The sequence below is a fragment of the Neophocaena asiaeorientalis genome, unplaced genomic scaffold, assembly GCF_003031525.2.
Source record: "Neophocaena asiaeorientalis asiaeorientalis breed wild unplaced genomic scaffold, Neophocaena_asiaeorientalis_V1.1 scaffold30, whole genome shotgun sequence".
In the NCBI taxonomy this organism is placed as follows: domain Eukaryota; kingdom Metazoa; phylum Chordata; class Mammalia; order Artiodactyla; family Phocoenidae; genus Neophocaena; species Neophocaena asiaeorientalis.
The window spans coordinates 12,033,157-12,047,039 of NW_020174923.1; the positions used below are offsets into that span (position 1 = coordinate 12,033,157).

A 13,883-nucleotide genomic window follows, 5' to 3' on the forward strand; every position below is an offset into this window, starting at 1 on the left:
ATGCCAGGACACAGACCTCATTGAGCCTGGGGCACCCTGCCCCTGCCAGGTGAGTGGCAGCAGAAGGAGGAGAAGGCACATGTCGGGGGACTGTGCATTCGTTTTTCCCCCCATCGATAGTCATTCCTCTCACAGATGTTTGCAGAGCACCCACCCCGTGCCAGGGTCTGCTCTGCGTGCCTGCCGGCGGAGGGCCAGACAGAAGGGACTGGCCTGGGACAGCCAGTAAACAAGTGAGCAGGCACAAAAGGCCTGTCCCAGTGCAGATGAGGCTCTGAGGAAACCCCACAGTGCTGAAGAGGCCAGGTTGGGGGCAACTTGGGGCCTGACTGCTGTAGAACGGCATGTGGGGCCCTGCTGGGCTGAAGGGTGGGTTTGAGAGCTTGCAGGCAGTGGTCACAAATGCCCCACAGGTGTCTGCTTCAAGGCCTCGTGAACTCGGCTACACATAGATGATGAGACCCATGTGAGCAGGTAGGAGGGGGTGGGGCAGGTCAGCAGACACTGTCTCTGAGCCAGAAAATTTCTCTGTCCTGTGTCCTGTGGTGTTCCCCGGCCTCAGGAGAGGGGACTGGCCAATGGCGACCAGGAAGTGTGTGTGGCTCGGTGAGGCACTGAGGTTGCACAGAGTGCTAGACAGGCCCTCTGGACTGTGAGGCAAACTGTGAGGGGTGGCCGTGGAGCTGTGGCTACCCTGAGGCTTTCCCGTTTTCTCGCATAAGCATGCAGTCGTCTGTCAGTATGAAACTGCTTGTGAGACAGATGTGTCAGCTACACCAAGGCGTGACAGCACCCACACCAGAGGGGTGGCAGGATCCCACACGCCCCTCCTCCCGGCCCTTCCACTGCCTTGGGCGGGTGGAATTGGGGGACAAGTTCTGTCAGAGTTTAGCTGCTGGCAGAGTGAGCGCACGGACAGGCAGAATGTTCGTCACAGACTTTCATTGAATCTGCTCTCTGGTTTGGAGTTTCTGGTCGGCCTTTCCTGGCAGCTGCTCCCTGACCTTGACACCACCCCACGGCCGGCACACATTCACTCCGCAGGGGTACCGGGCTTGACCCTACCCCTTGGGACCAGAGGGGGCAGGAAGGGGGGCAGTGGGACCCAGGACGGGCCGGCGAGGACAGGGAGCCGAGGCCTAGGCGCACTCGCTGCCCGCACCGCCGGCCCAGAACCGGGGCCACGTGGCCGCGCTGGAGTGACCGCGCCTACCTAACGTCGGGTGCGCGCTCGCGGGCCCCGCGAAAGCACTGGGGGCGTGGCCAGGCAGGGGCGGGCCCGGAGGCGCGCTGGCCCCGCCCCGCCCCAGGGCCCGCCCCCGAGGCCGCGAGGCTGTGCGTCCGGCTGTTGCGGATAAAATTTGACGCTGGGCGGGCGGCGGCGGGTCACGTGAGCAGAAGATGGCGGCCCCGGCGGGCAGCGGGGGCTCTGCGGTATCGGTGCTAGCCCCGAACGGGCGTCGCCACACGGTGAAGGTGACGCCGAGCACAGTGCTACTGCAGGTGCGGCCGCGGGCGGGCGGCGGGCGGCAAGCAGGGATGCGAAGGCTGCGCCTCGGCGCCAGCCGCTCCTGCGGTTCCTGCGAGGGCCGCGGGGGCGGAGCCGGGGGGACCCTCGGGGCGGGGTCTGCGACGTCCAATGAGCGGCCTCCTGGCGCGGTGGGCCCGCCCACTTCCGCGCCCGGCTCCGGGTCCGTGGGGGCGGGGGCGCCGCGCTCAGGGGCTGGCGGGGGTCGCGGCCTCTGCCACCCCCACCGGAGCTCGCGGTACTACGAGCCCGCCTCCGAGGGCCCCCGAACCTTGTCCCCACCCCGGGGTCGCCCTTCGTCTCGGTGTGCTGTGGCCGGGTGTGCTGAGTCACTCGCAGCACTTCATCGGGCAACTGGCGGACGTCGATTGCATTACGTTGGAAATGCTTGTTGTGCCTGATGTGTAGGGGACGGTGCACGTACACGGTGGTGCAGGGGACTGAGACGATGAATGGTAACTCAGTGCGTGCAGGGTAGGGACTGGGGCTCCCGCCCAGGGGGGCACCTAGGACCCACTCGAGCTGGGTCTCTGTGGAGTTTGAACTTTATTCTCTGTGTGTGGGGTGTCCCCGAGTGTAGGAAGATGTCTGTGGTGCCGGGTTTGTTGGGGACCCGGTTTGTTGGGTCCCACAGAGCTGGGTTGACAAAGCAGGCCCAGCGAGGAGGAGGAGAGTGAGCAGGATTTGCAGGTGAGACGTGTGGAGCTGTTGAGTGGACGGTCCATCACCTGGATTGTATTAGACTTAGTCCTACAGAGCCGACCAGGTCTCCAAGAGGTGGACTCTGTGCCCTTGGCTGCCTCAGTGGCACTTGCCTACCCCCGCCGGGGCCCACCAGGCCAGATACAGTGGCTCATGCCCTCATCTCACCCCTAGGTCCTGGAGGACACGTGCCATCGGCAGGACTTCAACCCCAACGAGTACGACCTGAAGTGAGTTTGCTTTGGCCGGGCCTCGGGCTCCAAATCCATCCACCCTTCCCGCAGGGCCCTGCTGAGGCTTAAACCCACAAGGTTTATTCTCTCACGCTCTGGAGGCTAGAAGCCCCTAATGATGGTGTTGGTGGGGCCGCACTCCCTCCAGAGGTCTAGGGGAGGCACCTCTCTTGCCTCTTTCAGCTTTTGGGGGCTCCAGGCGTCCCTGGGCTTGTGGCTGCCTCCCTCCAGTCTCTGCCGCCCTGCTTCCTGTGTGTTTGTGTCTCTCCTCTTTTGTCTCTTATAAGGCTACTTGTCTTTGAATTTAGGGGCTACCATGTAATCCAGGATGACCTCATCTCAAGATCTTTAATTACATCTGCAAAGGCCTTGTTTCCAAATAAGGCACATTCATGAGTTCTGGGTGTTAAGATGTGGATATGTCTCTTTAGGGGCCACCATTCTACCCACTGCAGAGGGCTTTTGTGCATTTGGTTGTGTAAGTTCCTGGTGGAGCTCTGAGGGCAAGAGGAGGTGGTCATGGAGAAATGGGAAGAAACCTGCAAACTGTAGGTGGGTTCTGGTGGGCTCACAGACCCTGGAGTTGTGTGCATGGGTCTTTGTGTGCAGGCATTTTTCCAAAGAGAGGGCTTTTACCAGATTCTTGTGGGGTCTAAGGCAATGGAGGGCTCAAAACCCCGCACTGGTGGGTATGGATTTCTGTCCTGTATGGGGAGCTTCCAATCTTAGCAGCGGCGTGTCCTTCACTGTTTGGCTGTCCTCACATTCAGGGGTAGAGAGGAGCCCAAGGGGTGGGAGCCTGCTCTGCTAGACCTGGCCCGTGCTGCCTCTCACGTAGGGCTCTGCAGAGGAGGTGTGAGTGGAGATGCCCTCACGTCATCCCAGGTCTCTGCCTCTTGCCACCGAGAATCCCAGGGCCAGTGCTGGGCTGTCCCCTGGCATCCTGTCACAGAGCTGTGTGCCCTTTCTTTGCTCTCCCTGAACCTGCCTGAGATCTCCACGTGGTGCCTGGTTGGACTGTTACAACATGTATTGATTTTTCTCTTGTCTCCTTTGTATCCACCGACTGTGTAATTTGTTTAAAAACTGCTGCCATTGCCACCGAAGGCAGCGTTTTGCACACGCATGTGTGTGCACGTGTGTGAGACCCCTTCCTCTCATCTCCAGAGCTCTGAGCCCCGCTTCTCGGGTTTTCCTTAGGTCTTCTGTCCTGTCTTGCACTTGACGTTGAGGTTGTCATAAGGCAATTTCCAGCCAGTGTTGAAGATGGGTATCAAAGGTGTTTCTTTCCCAAGTCTTGTAAACGCCCTATTCATGTTCAGAAAACCATTGTTTCCAAAGGCATCTTGGCATTCATGCCATCGGGTGACCACTTTGTGTATATTGAAAGCTCACATTCTCTCACTAGTGCTGTAGTTTTCCCCCTAAACGTTCATTGAAAATAGAGCTCACAGTCTGATTTCTGAGAGGCATAAATAAGTTCTCTTTTTCACTCTCCTGGTGATTTATTCTGGCTGCTGTCTGTCTCTTGTAAAATCAAGGCCACATGGCAGAACTGTTTTCTGCTGTGGGCAGGAGCTTTTCTGAGACCCAAGTGATCTATAGGGTTAACAGTGGTGGTTCTCCTTCCTGTAGGGTTCCTGGGAGCTAAGGGGGTCAGGAGGAGAGGGCCCAGGGTCACTCAGGCTCCAGGGCCACCTGACCGCCACCCTCCCTGCCCACGGGTGAGGCAGTGTCCAGGCCTTCAAAGCCCACGCCCCTTCCTCTCTCTCCTCTTCTCAGGAGTGGATATCTGACTCCCTGTCAGTCCACCAAAGAGGTGTGATCTGAGGTGGACATCAGGAGCTGCAGATTGCGGTCCCAGCACTGCCTTTGGGTGGCCTGGGCTACCTACTGGCACTTCTCATCTGAGTTTCCTGTTTGTGAAGTAGGGTGACCACGACCCTGACTGTGCTTCTCGGGAGGGCAGGCTGTCAATAGAGAGCAGCAGGCGTCTCGGAGGTCCCTGGATTCTGCACCTGCCCTCCTCTCCTGGCTGTGGATATTTCCGCCCTGACTCACCAGTTCACTTTGCTCCCCTCAGTTCCTTCCAAGAACCATCCCTCCTTGGATCCAGGAGCTCCATGCATGAGGGTCAGGAGGCTGCAAGCCCATGTGGGCCTCTTCCTCATCTGTTGGAAGCTCTAAGCTGCCAGGTCCCTGTGCAGCAGCTAAAACATGCAGGACACAGGCAGAGAGACTGAAGGGCTGCTCCAGGGTTGGAGGACTTGGCTTTGTGAGCTAGGAATGGCGGTCTCAGCCCTTCATCTGTGAATCGCAGCCACCGTGAGGGCCTGGCTCTCCATGGAGACTTCAGGCCCGGTCATTCCATTTGTGGTTCTCTAGAACTTTTGCCTCTGTCACTGGTCTTTGGGGTTGTGGCCCTGCTTCCAAGGGTAGCAGGAAGCAGGAGTGACAGGAGCGGGTTGTTTTGGCTGATGGCCAGCAGCACAGGGAGAGTGGCCGCAGTGGCCAGACTGCTGCAGCTCCGAGCAGTGACGACAAGGCATGGTTCTGTTAGAGCTTTTCTGCGCAGAGCACAGTGCACACCCCTTAGTCATGCCCACACGAGCTTTTATCTTCTGAGTTTGTACTTGGGCTGGTTGCTGCTTCACAGTCTGGAAGAGCAGGCCCTCGGTTTGCCCCAGGGGTGACCTGTCTGTGTTCTCTCTGTTCTTGCCTGAACTGTATCAGTGCTCACTCTCTCTTTCCTTTGGAAGACCCACTGCTGGAGTCAGGGACCCACCCTGTCTCTGCAGGCTTGCCTGCCGTCACCGTTCCTGCAGCCTTGGCGCCATGGGCTGTGGAATTGCTAGCCAGACGTGGGCGTCACTCTGCTTGTGCCGTGGTCCCGGCAGGGCTGGGCTGTGTTCGGGTCGGCGGGCAGCCTGTGGCTTCGGTCTGTTTTGCAGGTTTCAGAGGAATGTGCTTGACCTCTCTCTCCAGTGGAGATTCGCCAATCTGCCCAATAACGCCAAGCTGGAGATGGTGCCCATCTCCCGGAGCCGCAAGGGGCCCGAGAACATGGTAGGTGGCTCTCAAGGAGGGACTGGTGGCACTGCTCCTCCTGGCTCTTCCATTCAGACCATTTGGGCTGCAGGATGTATCAGCAGGCCGAGCAGACGGGGTGTGGAGCGTGGGCTGTTCCAGAGGGCTGTGCAGGCGAGGCACTTGTCCTCGTCCTTGGGTGAGGCTGCCTTCTCTAGGTTAGGCCAGAGCCACGTTTCTACTCCAAAAGCTGATGACTGGAAGTGAGACTTCTCATTCTTTGTGCTGAATTTTTTTGGAGGGTGGGGGGTGGAGAGGCGGTTAATTGTGCTGTGTCCGTATCAGCGTGCTGGTAGCATCCACCATACAACCTGATGTTTCTGGTCAGAAAATCACCAAGAGTCTTAGAGCCCACAGGACTCTGTGCCGTGTCCAGTGCAGCCTCACTTCCGGGACGAGGACACCCAGCTCAGGGGCGCAGGCTTCCTCTGACCAGTCTCGGCTAGACCACAGCCTGAGTCTCCTGACTGCAGTCCACTGCTTTCTACCAAATCAGTCACTTTTATGTCCTAGGGATTTAGTGAATGACACTAGGGTTACTGTGGATAGAGACAAGAATCATGGTGATAGCTGCTCTCTTGTGCACAAGCGGGTCCTTTACATACAAAACTGCAAATTCTCCCAACACTGCAGGGAAGTGGTTTTCATCCATGTCGAGAGGCAAGGAGGCTCATTCCCTGGGCTGTTACTTCTCTGTCCAGAGCCTACCAGGAGTCAGGCGCCTGGGGCTGAGCTTATTAACACCTCTCTCCATTACAGTTGTGGTTCTCAGCCTTTCACATGGAAGCACCCTGACTTCCCTTGTGGGTTCCTTGGGTGTGCTGGAGACCCCCTCGCAGTTTCCCACAGAACAGTTCCTCCTTTGTTTGTTATTGGGATTTAATGTAAATAAACGTGCCCTTGAGGAGTCCCTTGGCTAGAAGGGCAGGAGTAGCAATGACCTAGAGAGTCACGCGCTGGGCTGTGACAGGTGGGGCTGTGCAAGGTCCTTACCTAGGGTCTCTGCACTCGTGCTTTAGTGTGTCTGTTGTTCAACAGAGGGACCAGAGGAGAATTTACCCCCTTGTGGGTTATAGACTTGTGTCACTATTTAGGGAGATAATTGTTAAAATTATCCTGTAAGGCAGTGTGCTCACTTACTAAAATTCAGCAAACACAATGCCCTCCGCCTGTGCCCTAAGGATCAGACCAGCAGCTGGGATAGCTGCTCCTCTTCCTGACTTGGTTCCTGTATCTCGCCCCTCAGGTGCGCATTGCTCTGCAGTTGGATGATGGCTCCAGGTTGCAAGACACTTTCTGCTCAGGCCAGACACTCTGGGAGCTTCTCTGCCGTTTTGCCCAGATCAGGTAAGTGTCAGTGAGCAGGTTTGGGGCTCTGCCCGCCTCTGCCCTGGGGATGCTGCCATGGTCACTGGGGCTAGTCCAGAGCCACAAGCCTGAGCTTTGCTTTGGCTTCATACCAGCAGGTGCTGGTCACCAGTAGCTCATCTTTTTTACTTGGTGTCCTGGTATGACAGCCAGGCCGTGCCCTTCTGGAAGAGCTTGTGGGGAACCCAAGAGGTCCCCACCTGTGTGGTGAGCAGTCAGGGGAGAAGTGGGGTGCTGGGCTTCTCAGCTGATAAATGCTGCAGGTGTAAAACTTCCTTGTCATGAGAATGGGCCGTATTTAAAGAAAACATCTTGATGACAGTTAACATGTGTCAGTTTCTATCTGGTGATTAATGGTTTAAACTTTATTTCTGAGTGTGTCAAAATGGTAGTCTTCTAAGTTTTGGTTTTTCATTGTGGGATGGAAGACTTTGTCCACTTTTAAAGGTCTCAACCAACAGAGTGGAAGGGACCGTGGGAGGGGGTAGTGGTTGCTGTGTGGCCGTGGGCAAGTTGCTTGCCCTCTCTGGGCCTCCCAGGGGTGATGTGAGGATCAGATGAGTTAATGTGTCTCAAGTGCCGAGAACAGGACCTTGCCCATGGTTTGTCTGTGCAGAAGAAGGGACTCTGGGTAGGGCCACCACGGTGACAGGGCCTCTAGGAAAGCCTGCTCTGATCTGATGTGGCACCCACTGCCCCTGCTGTCCCAGCATCCAGATTCCTGCTCCCCCACCTCAGCCGCTCCCATGGAACTCCTCTCCCCGTATCTGATGTGCTGGTGTCCCCCTGTTGCCAGTTCTTTCTCTGACAGCCACGGTGGGCTGCTGTGCCAAGACCAGCTGGCCCCTTCCCCTCCCACGAGCCTGGTCCTGGGTAGCCGGGGATGCCGCCCCTGCAGCCAGCTTCTGCTTCCTACCCAGATGCTCTCCTGAGAGAACTCTGTGCCCCCACTCAGGTGGCTTCTGACAGTATTAGTGCTTCTAAGATGAGTACACAGGCTGCCACCTCACTCTACTGCTCTTGGCACCTGTTGTCTGACTGGTTCCTCTGTCAGCTGGGGGGGGTCAGGCTGCTGTTACCCTTGTTTTCAGAAGAAGAAACAGAGACCCAGGGGAGGAGGGGGCTTCTCAAAGCCCAGGGCCTGGGTTGCCAGCACCTGCCTTCTCAGCTGCTGAAAAGATGGGGCCTCTGCCTCTGTTTCTACTTCATTCTTTCATTTATTCAGCACAGGCTTGGCTGGGGCTCTAGTAGGAAGTTAGTCCTGGTCTCCCATAGCTAATAGGCAGGTATACGGAGCTACCAGAAGAAACTATCAGAAGCTATCACAAAGAAGAAGGGAAGATGCCTTGGGAGGTGTTGGGGAAGATCGTGGAGGAGCCAGCTGCACTAGGATTTGAGGAGACATCTGGGCCAAAGGGGCAGCAAGTGCAAAGGCCCTGGGGCAGAAATAAGGAGAGGAGAAACACATGGAACACAGCGTGTGATTCTTCTCCCTCCCAAAAGGCAACTAAAACGCCATTAAAGGACTTTACAGAGATACAGCCTGGAGGATGGAGAGAGCAGGAGCTGAGGCAGTGACAGCACCTGGATGTGGGTGGGGAGGGTGACAAGGGGCCAGGGGTGGCAGGGCGGGTGGCCAGGGCAGGCGCTGGATGACATGGGGTCCTAGATCCCCTCGCACTCCATGCTGCTGGTGCCAGAGGTGGTTCCCTGGGTAGGGTGGGGCTCTCTGGACTGGGGATGCCCTTGCTGTCCCGAGAACCGGGGTAGGTGAGCGTGAGCCCCCCATGTGGCTCCCAAAATGGTGGAAGCTCCCAATGTTGGGGGCGTGGGTGGCTTCCCAGATCACCACCTGGATACTGATAGCCAGCTGCACTGTGACCAGAGCCCTGGGCATAAACAGGAGCCCACAGCCAAGGGTGCCCAGACATTTGAGCAAGGCTGACGTGAGAGGCCAATGCAGACAGACAGGAAGAGATGGCAGCTGTCAGGACGGGTGACAGCATTTGTTTCTGTTCTCCGAGGATGGAGAGGCTGTTGGAACTGGAAGTGGATGCTATTAAAAAGAAACATTCAAAGATAAGGAAGGGCTTCCCTGGTGGCGCAGTGGCTGAGAGTCCGCCTGCCGATGCAGGGGACACGGGTTCATGCCCCGGTCTGGGAGGATCCCACATGCTGCGGAGCGGCTGGTCCCGTGAGCCATGGCCACTGAGCCTGCGCATCCAGAGCCTGTGCTCTGCAATGGGAGAGGCCACGACAGTGAGAGGCCCGCGTGCTGCAAAAAAAAAAAAAAAAAGGAAGAGCCCTTGGAAGCGGATCGGAAAGCTGCAGTAGAAGGTGCAGGGGTCAGCCACAGCTATGGATCAAACGACACAATCCCTGTCACACATGACAGGGTGCCGTGTGTCTGGGGGTGGCTGGTGGCCTGAGGATATGCCGTTCTACCCACGCGCCTGAGGGTTAGCCGGTGTGACTGGCTGGTCTGTGGCCTGACTGAGCGCATTCTTTCCGAGGTGGCAAATGCCTGAGGGCACGTGGGGTCGGCCACTCGAGGCTTGGGAGCCGATGCTTGGACCTGGGGTGCAGGGTCCCTGCCATCCCTCCTCCTGAGAGGAGCCACAGAGCCAGGCGGCCAAGCACAGGATGGAGGCCAGAGGAAGGGGACTCGGGACAGGACAGGCCGCTGGCTCCTGATACTGCGTCTCTAGAAATAAAACAGAAGCACAGGAGGAAGCTGGTGAAGATGGTGGGAAACCGTCCTGGAACCAAAGGGCATGCGTTTCCAGAGTGACAGGCTGGCTCTGCCTGTACTGGTGGGGCCTCATCTGGTGGCATCACTGTAACGCATCAGGAGCTGGAGATGATGCGATGGTTCCCCACGCTCAGAGAGGGACAGCAGTCCTGCACAAAGGCCTCAGGCTCCCTGGGGCACCACCAGGAAGGTGGCCAAGCAGTGCCTTCAGAATACTGTAGGAAATTCATTTGTTTTAGAATTCTCTATTTTGCTAGATTGTTGAAGGGTGAGGATGAAACGAAGCCATTTTTAGACACAAAGGTCACCCCTTTACCGCACACACCCTCTGAGCAAGCTGCTAACTGCTCCACCAAAGGGCAGGAGGGCAGGTCCACCCAGAAGCAGGCAGACGAGGGGCGTGGGGGGCTGACGAGGGCCTCCTGAGTGTCAGTGGGCCCCAGACACAGGCGTGGTGGGAGCCCACGTTGCCAGGCCCCCCGCTTAGGCTGTGACCACCAAAAGGAGGAGTAACCCAGAGGGAGGAGACGGGGCTCCATGGTACGGGGTCCATCCCCCCCGGGAAGACTGGGTGGTTCCTCAGCTGTTGGCCTGGGGAGCCGGGGTCGCCCTGTCATGATGAAGCCTGATGCTCCCATCTGGCCCTCGAGTTGTTGGCTGGGCGGTCTGGGGGCTGCCTCTGTGGAGGGGCCGAGGTGCTGGGAACACTGGTTCACACGAGCCTCTCAGGACTGACTGACTCAGTAACCTGGGTTTAAGATAGAAGAAACAGAATGTGGGGGCAGTGGGGACAGCGGCATAAGAAGCGAGGTGACATCAGGAGGAGGTGGGCCCTGGGAGGGGTCATCACGCAGGGACGAATTCTTGACGCTCATGCAGCGTTGAGCACGGCGTGGCGCGCACCCTCTCTTTCTTGCTGTGACTGTTCCGTGTTTTCTTGGAAATGCCCTCAGCATCGTTTCCATGGCTGTGCAGTCCTGTCCTGTGTGTGTGCGCGCGCGCACGCCCAGCCCATCCTGTGGACAGCTGGAGGTCTGTGCCCCGCTCCGCCCTGAGAATTTACTCTGGAGGCAGAATTGCTGGCCCAGCAAATGGGGACTTGTCTCGGCTTCATCTCCAGAAGTGCAGGTCCGGGCCTTTCCTTGGAAGCTGGCACTCCCTAAGCGTGAAGCAAGGTTCAGATGAGGGAGGGAGGGCAGCGTCTTCAGCCCCAACGTCGTGGCCAGATGCCCAGTGAGCTGGCGAAACCATGCTGGGGCTGTGCAGGGGCTGCGTCAGCTGCCCACCACTGCAAGGGCCTGCCAACATGGGGGGCAGCTGCCTGACAGGTCCGGTGAGGCAAGGGAGCTCCGGCTGGCTCACAGCAGCTCCCTTGCTGGCCGGGGGCGGGAAGCTCTGGGAATTCCAAGTGTCCAAGTCGCCACAGAGTGGGATAAGTAGGAAGCTGGCTTTTCTCACTTGGTGCTTTTGGGAGTGGTAAGAGTCCCAGAGCAGCTGGTGCCGTGCATGGCCAGGAGCTGTGGGAGATGAGCACAGCACCCTGGATCCACTGTTGGTCAGGTGGCAGGTCCTATGCATGGGGATCAGGGTGGATGGTGGCCCGGCCCTGACCCTAGCATCTGGAGCAATGAACTGTCCACTGGACATGCCATGTGGGCCACATGTGCGGGACATGGAGGTAATTCAGAATTTTCTGGTAGCCACATCAAAGGAAAGTAAAAACAGGTGTAATTAATTTTAGGAATATAATTAACTTGACTCAGTATATCCAAAATATTCTCTGAACATGTAATCAACAGGAAAAAGGAGATATTTTACATTCTTTGTTGGTAGGAGGTCTTTGAAATCCGGTGTGTCTCACACTTGGAGCTGGCCTCCTTCTGGGCCAGCTGCCCTGCGCGTGCTCAGCACCCGTGTGGATGGGCAGCCGCCACGGATGGCACTGGCTCCATGTGGGCTGGCCCGTCCTCCTCTCTTGCTTCTCGGGCATCTGCTTCAGGGAGGGCTCCAGGCATGCCATGCCAGGCTGGATTCTTCCCTGAAGCCCGTTGCCCCTCTACATCTGGCCTGATTTCACAGCCAAGCCCACTGGTCCATCTCAGCCGTGTTCATCCCATGGATAGTAAAAGCAGGGAGTCGAGTGTCCCTGGGAAAGGCAGGTGTCTGCCTGTTCTCTCAGGGTTGTAGGGCCCCCAGGGCACAGCGGGCTGCAGGGAGGGGCTGCCCCTGAGGTTGGGGGCCGGCCTGTGGTCACGCTGTGCCCAGACCCAGAGCCTTGTGGGCGGGCAGCCAGAGGCCTAGATTCAGGGCTCTCGTGCAGCACCTCCCCACCCCCCCGTCTTGTTTGGGAAGGCCAGAGGCTGCCTTCCTCCTGCAACTTCCCACTCCGTCTGCTCTGGAGGAGGAGTCTCTGTGATTCGGCCGAGCCTCGGCCTCCTTGCTCCCTCCGGCCACAACCTCATCTCTTTGTGGGTTGGGCTGCTGGGTGGTGGTGGATGTGAGTCACCTGGCCCCTTGGGACGTGGCCTCACCCACCCTGGGCTTCCTTGTGGCAGCAGGGACCCCTCTGAGCCTGAAGTCACAGCTCTGTTAGTTTCAGTTGGTTTTTGTCAGTTTTGGTTGTTCTTTTTTTTTTTTTTTGCGGTACGCAGGCCTCTCACTGCTGTGGCCTCTCCCGTTGCAGAGCACAGGCTCCGGACGCGCAGGCCCAGCGGCCATGGCTCACGGGCCCAGCCGCTCAGCCGCATGTGGGATCTTCCTGGACCAGGGCACGAACCCGTGTCCCCTGCATCGGCAGGTGGACTCTCAACCACTGCGCCACCAGGGAAGCCCTTGGTTGTTCTTGTGCAGGAGTGCTGTGGTGTCAGGCTTGTGTCGGTGGCACCTGAGTTTGTACCAGCCCAACTTGGTCAGGCCCAAACAGGTGACAAAAACAGAAGGGGCTCCAGATGCCTGCCTGCCTTGCCCCCAGTTCACAGCATCACCTCCCCACGAGCCCTGCCAGGAGCCATCTGGGTGGGCGGATGGCCTGTGTCTATGGGGTGACACCCTCCATGGTGGTTGAAGAGCACAGCAGCAGCAGCGCCTTTGCCCTGCCTGGCTGACCCTGCTGGCCCCAGGCCTGGCCCCGAGAGCAGGTGTGCCGGCCTTAGATAGAGTGAGATCCTGCCACTCCTCCCCCGCATCGTCCCTTGGGCCAAGTGGCGTCCAGTGGCTCTGCCTGGGCTGGGGGGTGGGAGCAGGTCCAGGGGCACAAGGGTCCCCAGGAGGTCCCCTGTAGGCTCCCTCTGAGACACGTGGAACTTTAGCAATGTCTGTTGCAGGGAGTGGTGGCTTCGGCTCTCCGTTGAGCTGGAACCTCCTGGTCCACTGTCCTCGGCCGGATGGGAGAGCGCTGTTAATTGGCCAGGAAAGTCTGGAAGTGATCTCGGCCGCCCCTCCCCTCGGCGTGTTTACAGGCCTCTCCTCAGATCCCACACGCGGGAATCCGATCCTTCTGGAGGAGCCGACATCAAAGCTGAGCTGCTGTTTGATGTCCAGGGGCCTCCAAGGGCAGCAGGCAGGCAGGCCTTCCCGGGTGCTGCTGTGCTCTCGTCCCTGTTTGTGATTTGTGGTCCCCACGCTGGCATCGGGTGCCCTGGACAAGGATTTCGAGGGAGGACGCCTGGCCAGAGCCCCTGAGAGCAGAGGGGACTCTGCCTGTCTCGTGGTGGGCATTCAGCTTGCTTTCTGAGCCCAGCCCTGAAAGCTGCTGTCTCTGTTGCCGTTGAAAGGAGCAGGACCCCTGTGTCTCCCCACTGCCTTCCTCCTCTCTTGCCCTGGGATCTTGTTTGCTGGAGTATCTTCCTTCACTCTTTCTCTGTTTTGGCTTCAGGATGAAGAGTGTGTAGGCCTGGTCAGGGTTGTCTCTCTGGCACTTTGGGGTCTTGTGTTTTCCTGAGGCCTGGCCACGCTGTGTGTGCGGGGTCACACCCGCCGTGGCCGGCCCCCATGAGGCTCTGGTCGAGGACTGGAAGCCTTCCCTGGGGAGCAGCTTCTTTGTGAGCACAGCCTCGGGGAGAGCCCGGGGTGAGCTCCATGGGGACCGGCAGCCTGTGGGAGGTGGCCAGGGACCTCTTCCAGGGGCCCCCACGGCAACCTCTGGATTAGCTTGAGTGTCTCAGCCCTGAGGAATATGCAAAAGCATAAACTGCAAGCAAACAAGAGAGACGGG

General features: G+C 58.3%; 1 protein-coding gene across 7 annotated transcripts in view; it reads left to right on the top strand.

Annotated features, from left to right (window-relative positions):
- Positions 1-1,352: 1,352 nt before the first annotated feature.
- ASPSCR1 (ASPSCR1 tether for SLC2A4, UBX domain containing) overlaps positions 1,353-13,883 on the top strand; it is a 30,690-nt gene continuing 18,159 nt past the window's right edge. For 4 of the 7 annotated variants that reach the window (XR_003005380.1, XM_024760681.1, XM_024760679.1 and 1 more), the window contains exons 1-4: positions 1,353-1,503; positions 2,405-2,460; positions 5,415-5,529; positions 6,797-6,897. Coding sequence is in view for 6 of the 7 variants with exons in the window: in XM_024760681.1 (XP_024616449.1) it covers positions 1,402-1,503; positions 2,405-2,460; positions 5,415-5,529; positions 6,797-6,897 (374 nt within the window). In the remaining variant the exon portion in view is untranslated. Of the gene's footprint in view, positions 1,504-1,687; positions 2,003-2,404; positions 2,461-5,414; positions 5,530-6,796; positions 6,898-13,883 lie in introns of those variants that run through there. The other 3 variants (XM_024760683.1, XM_024760682.1, XM_024760684.1) reach the window with 3 other exon arrangements.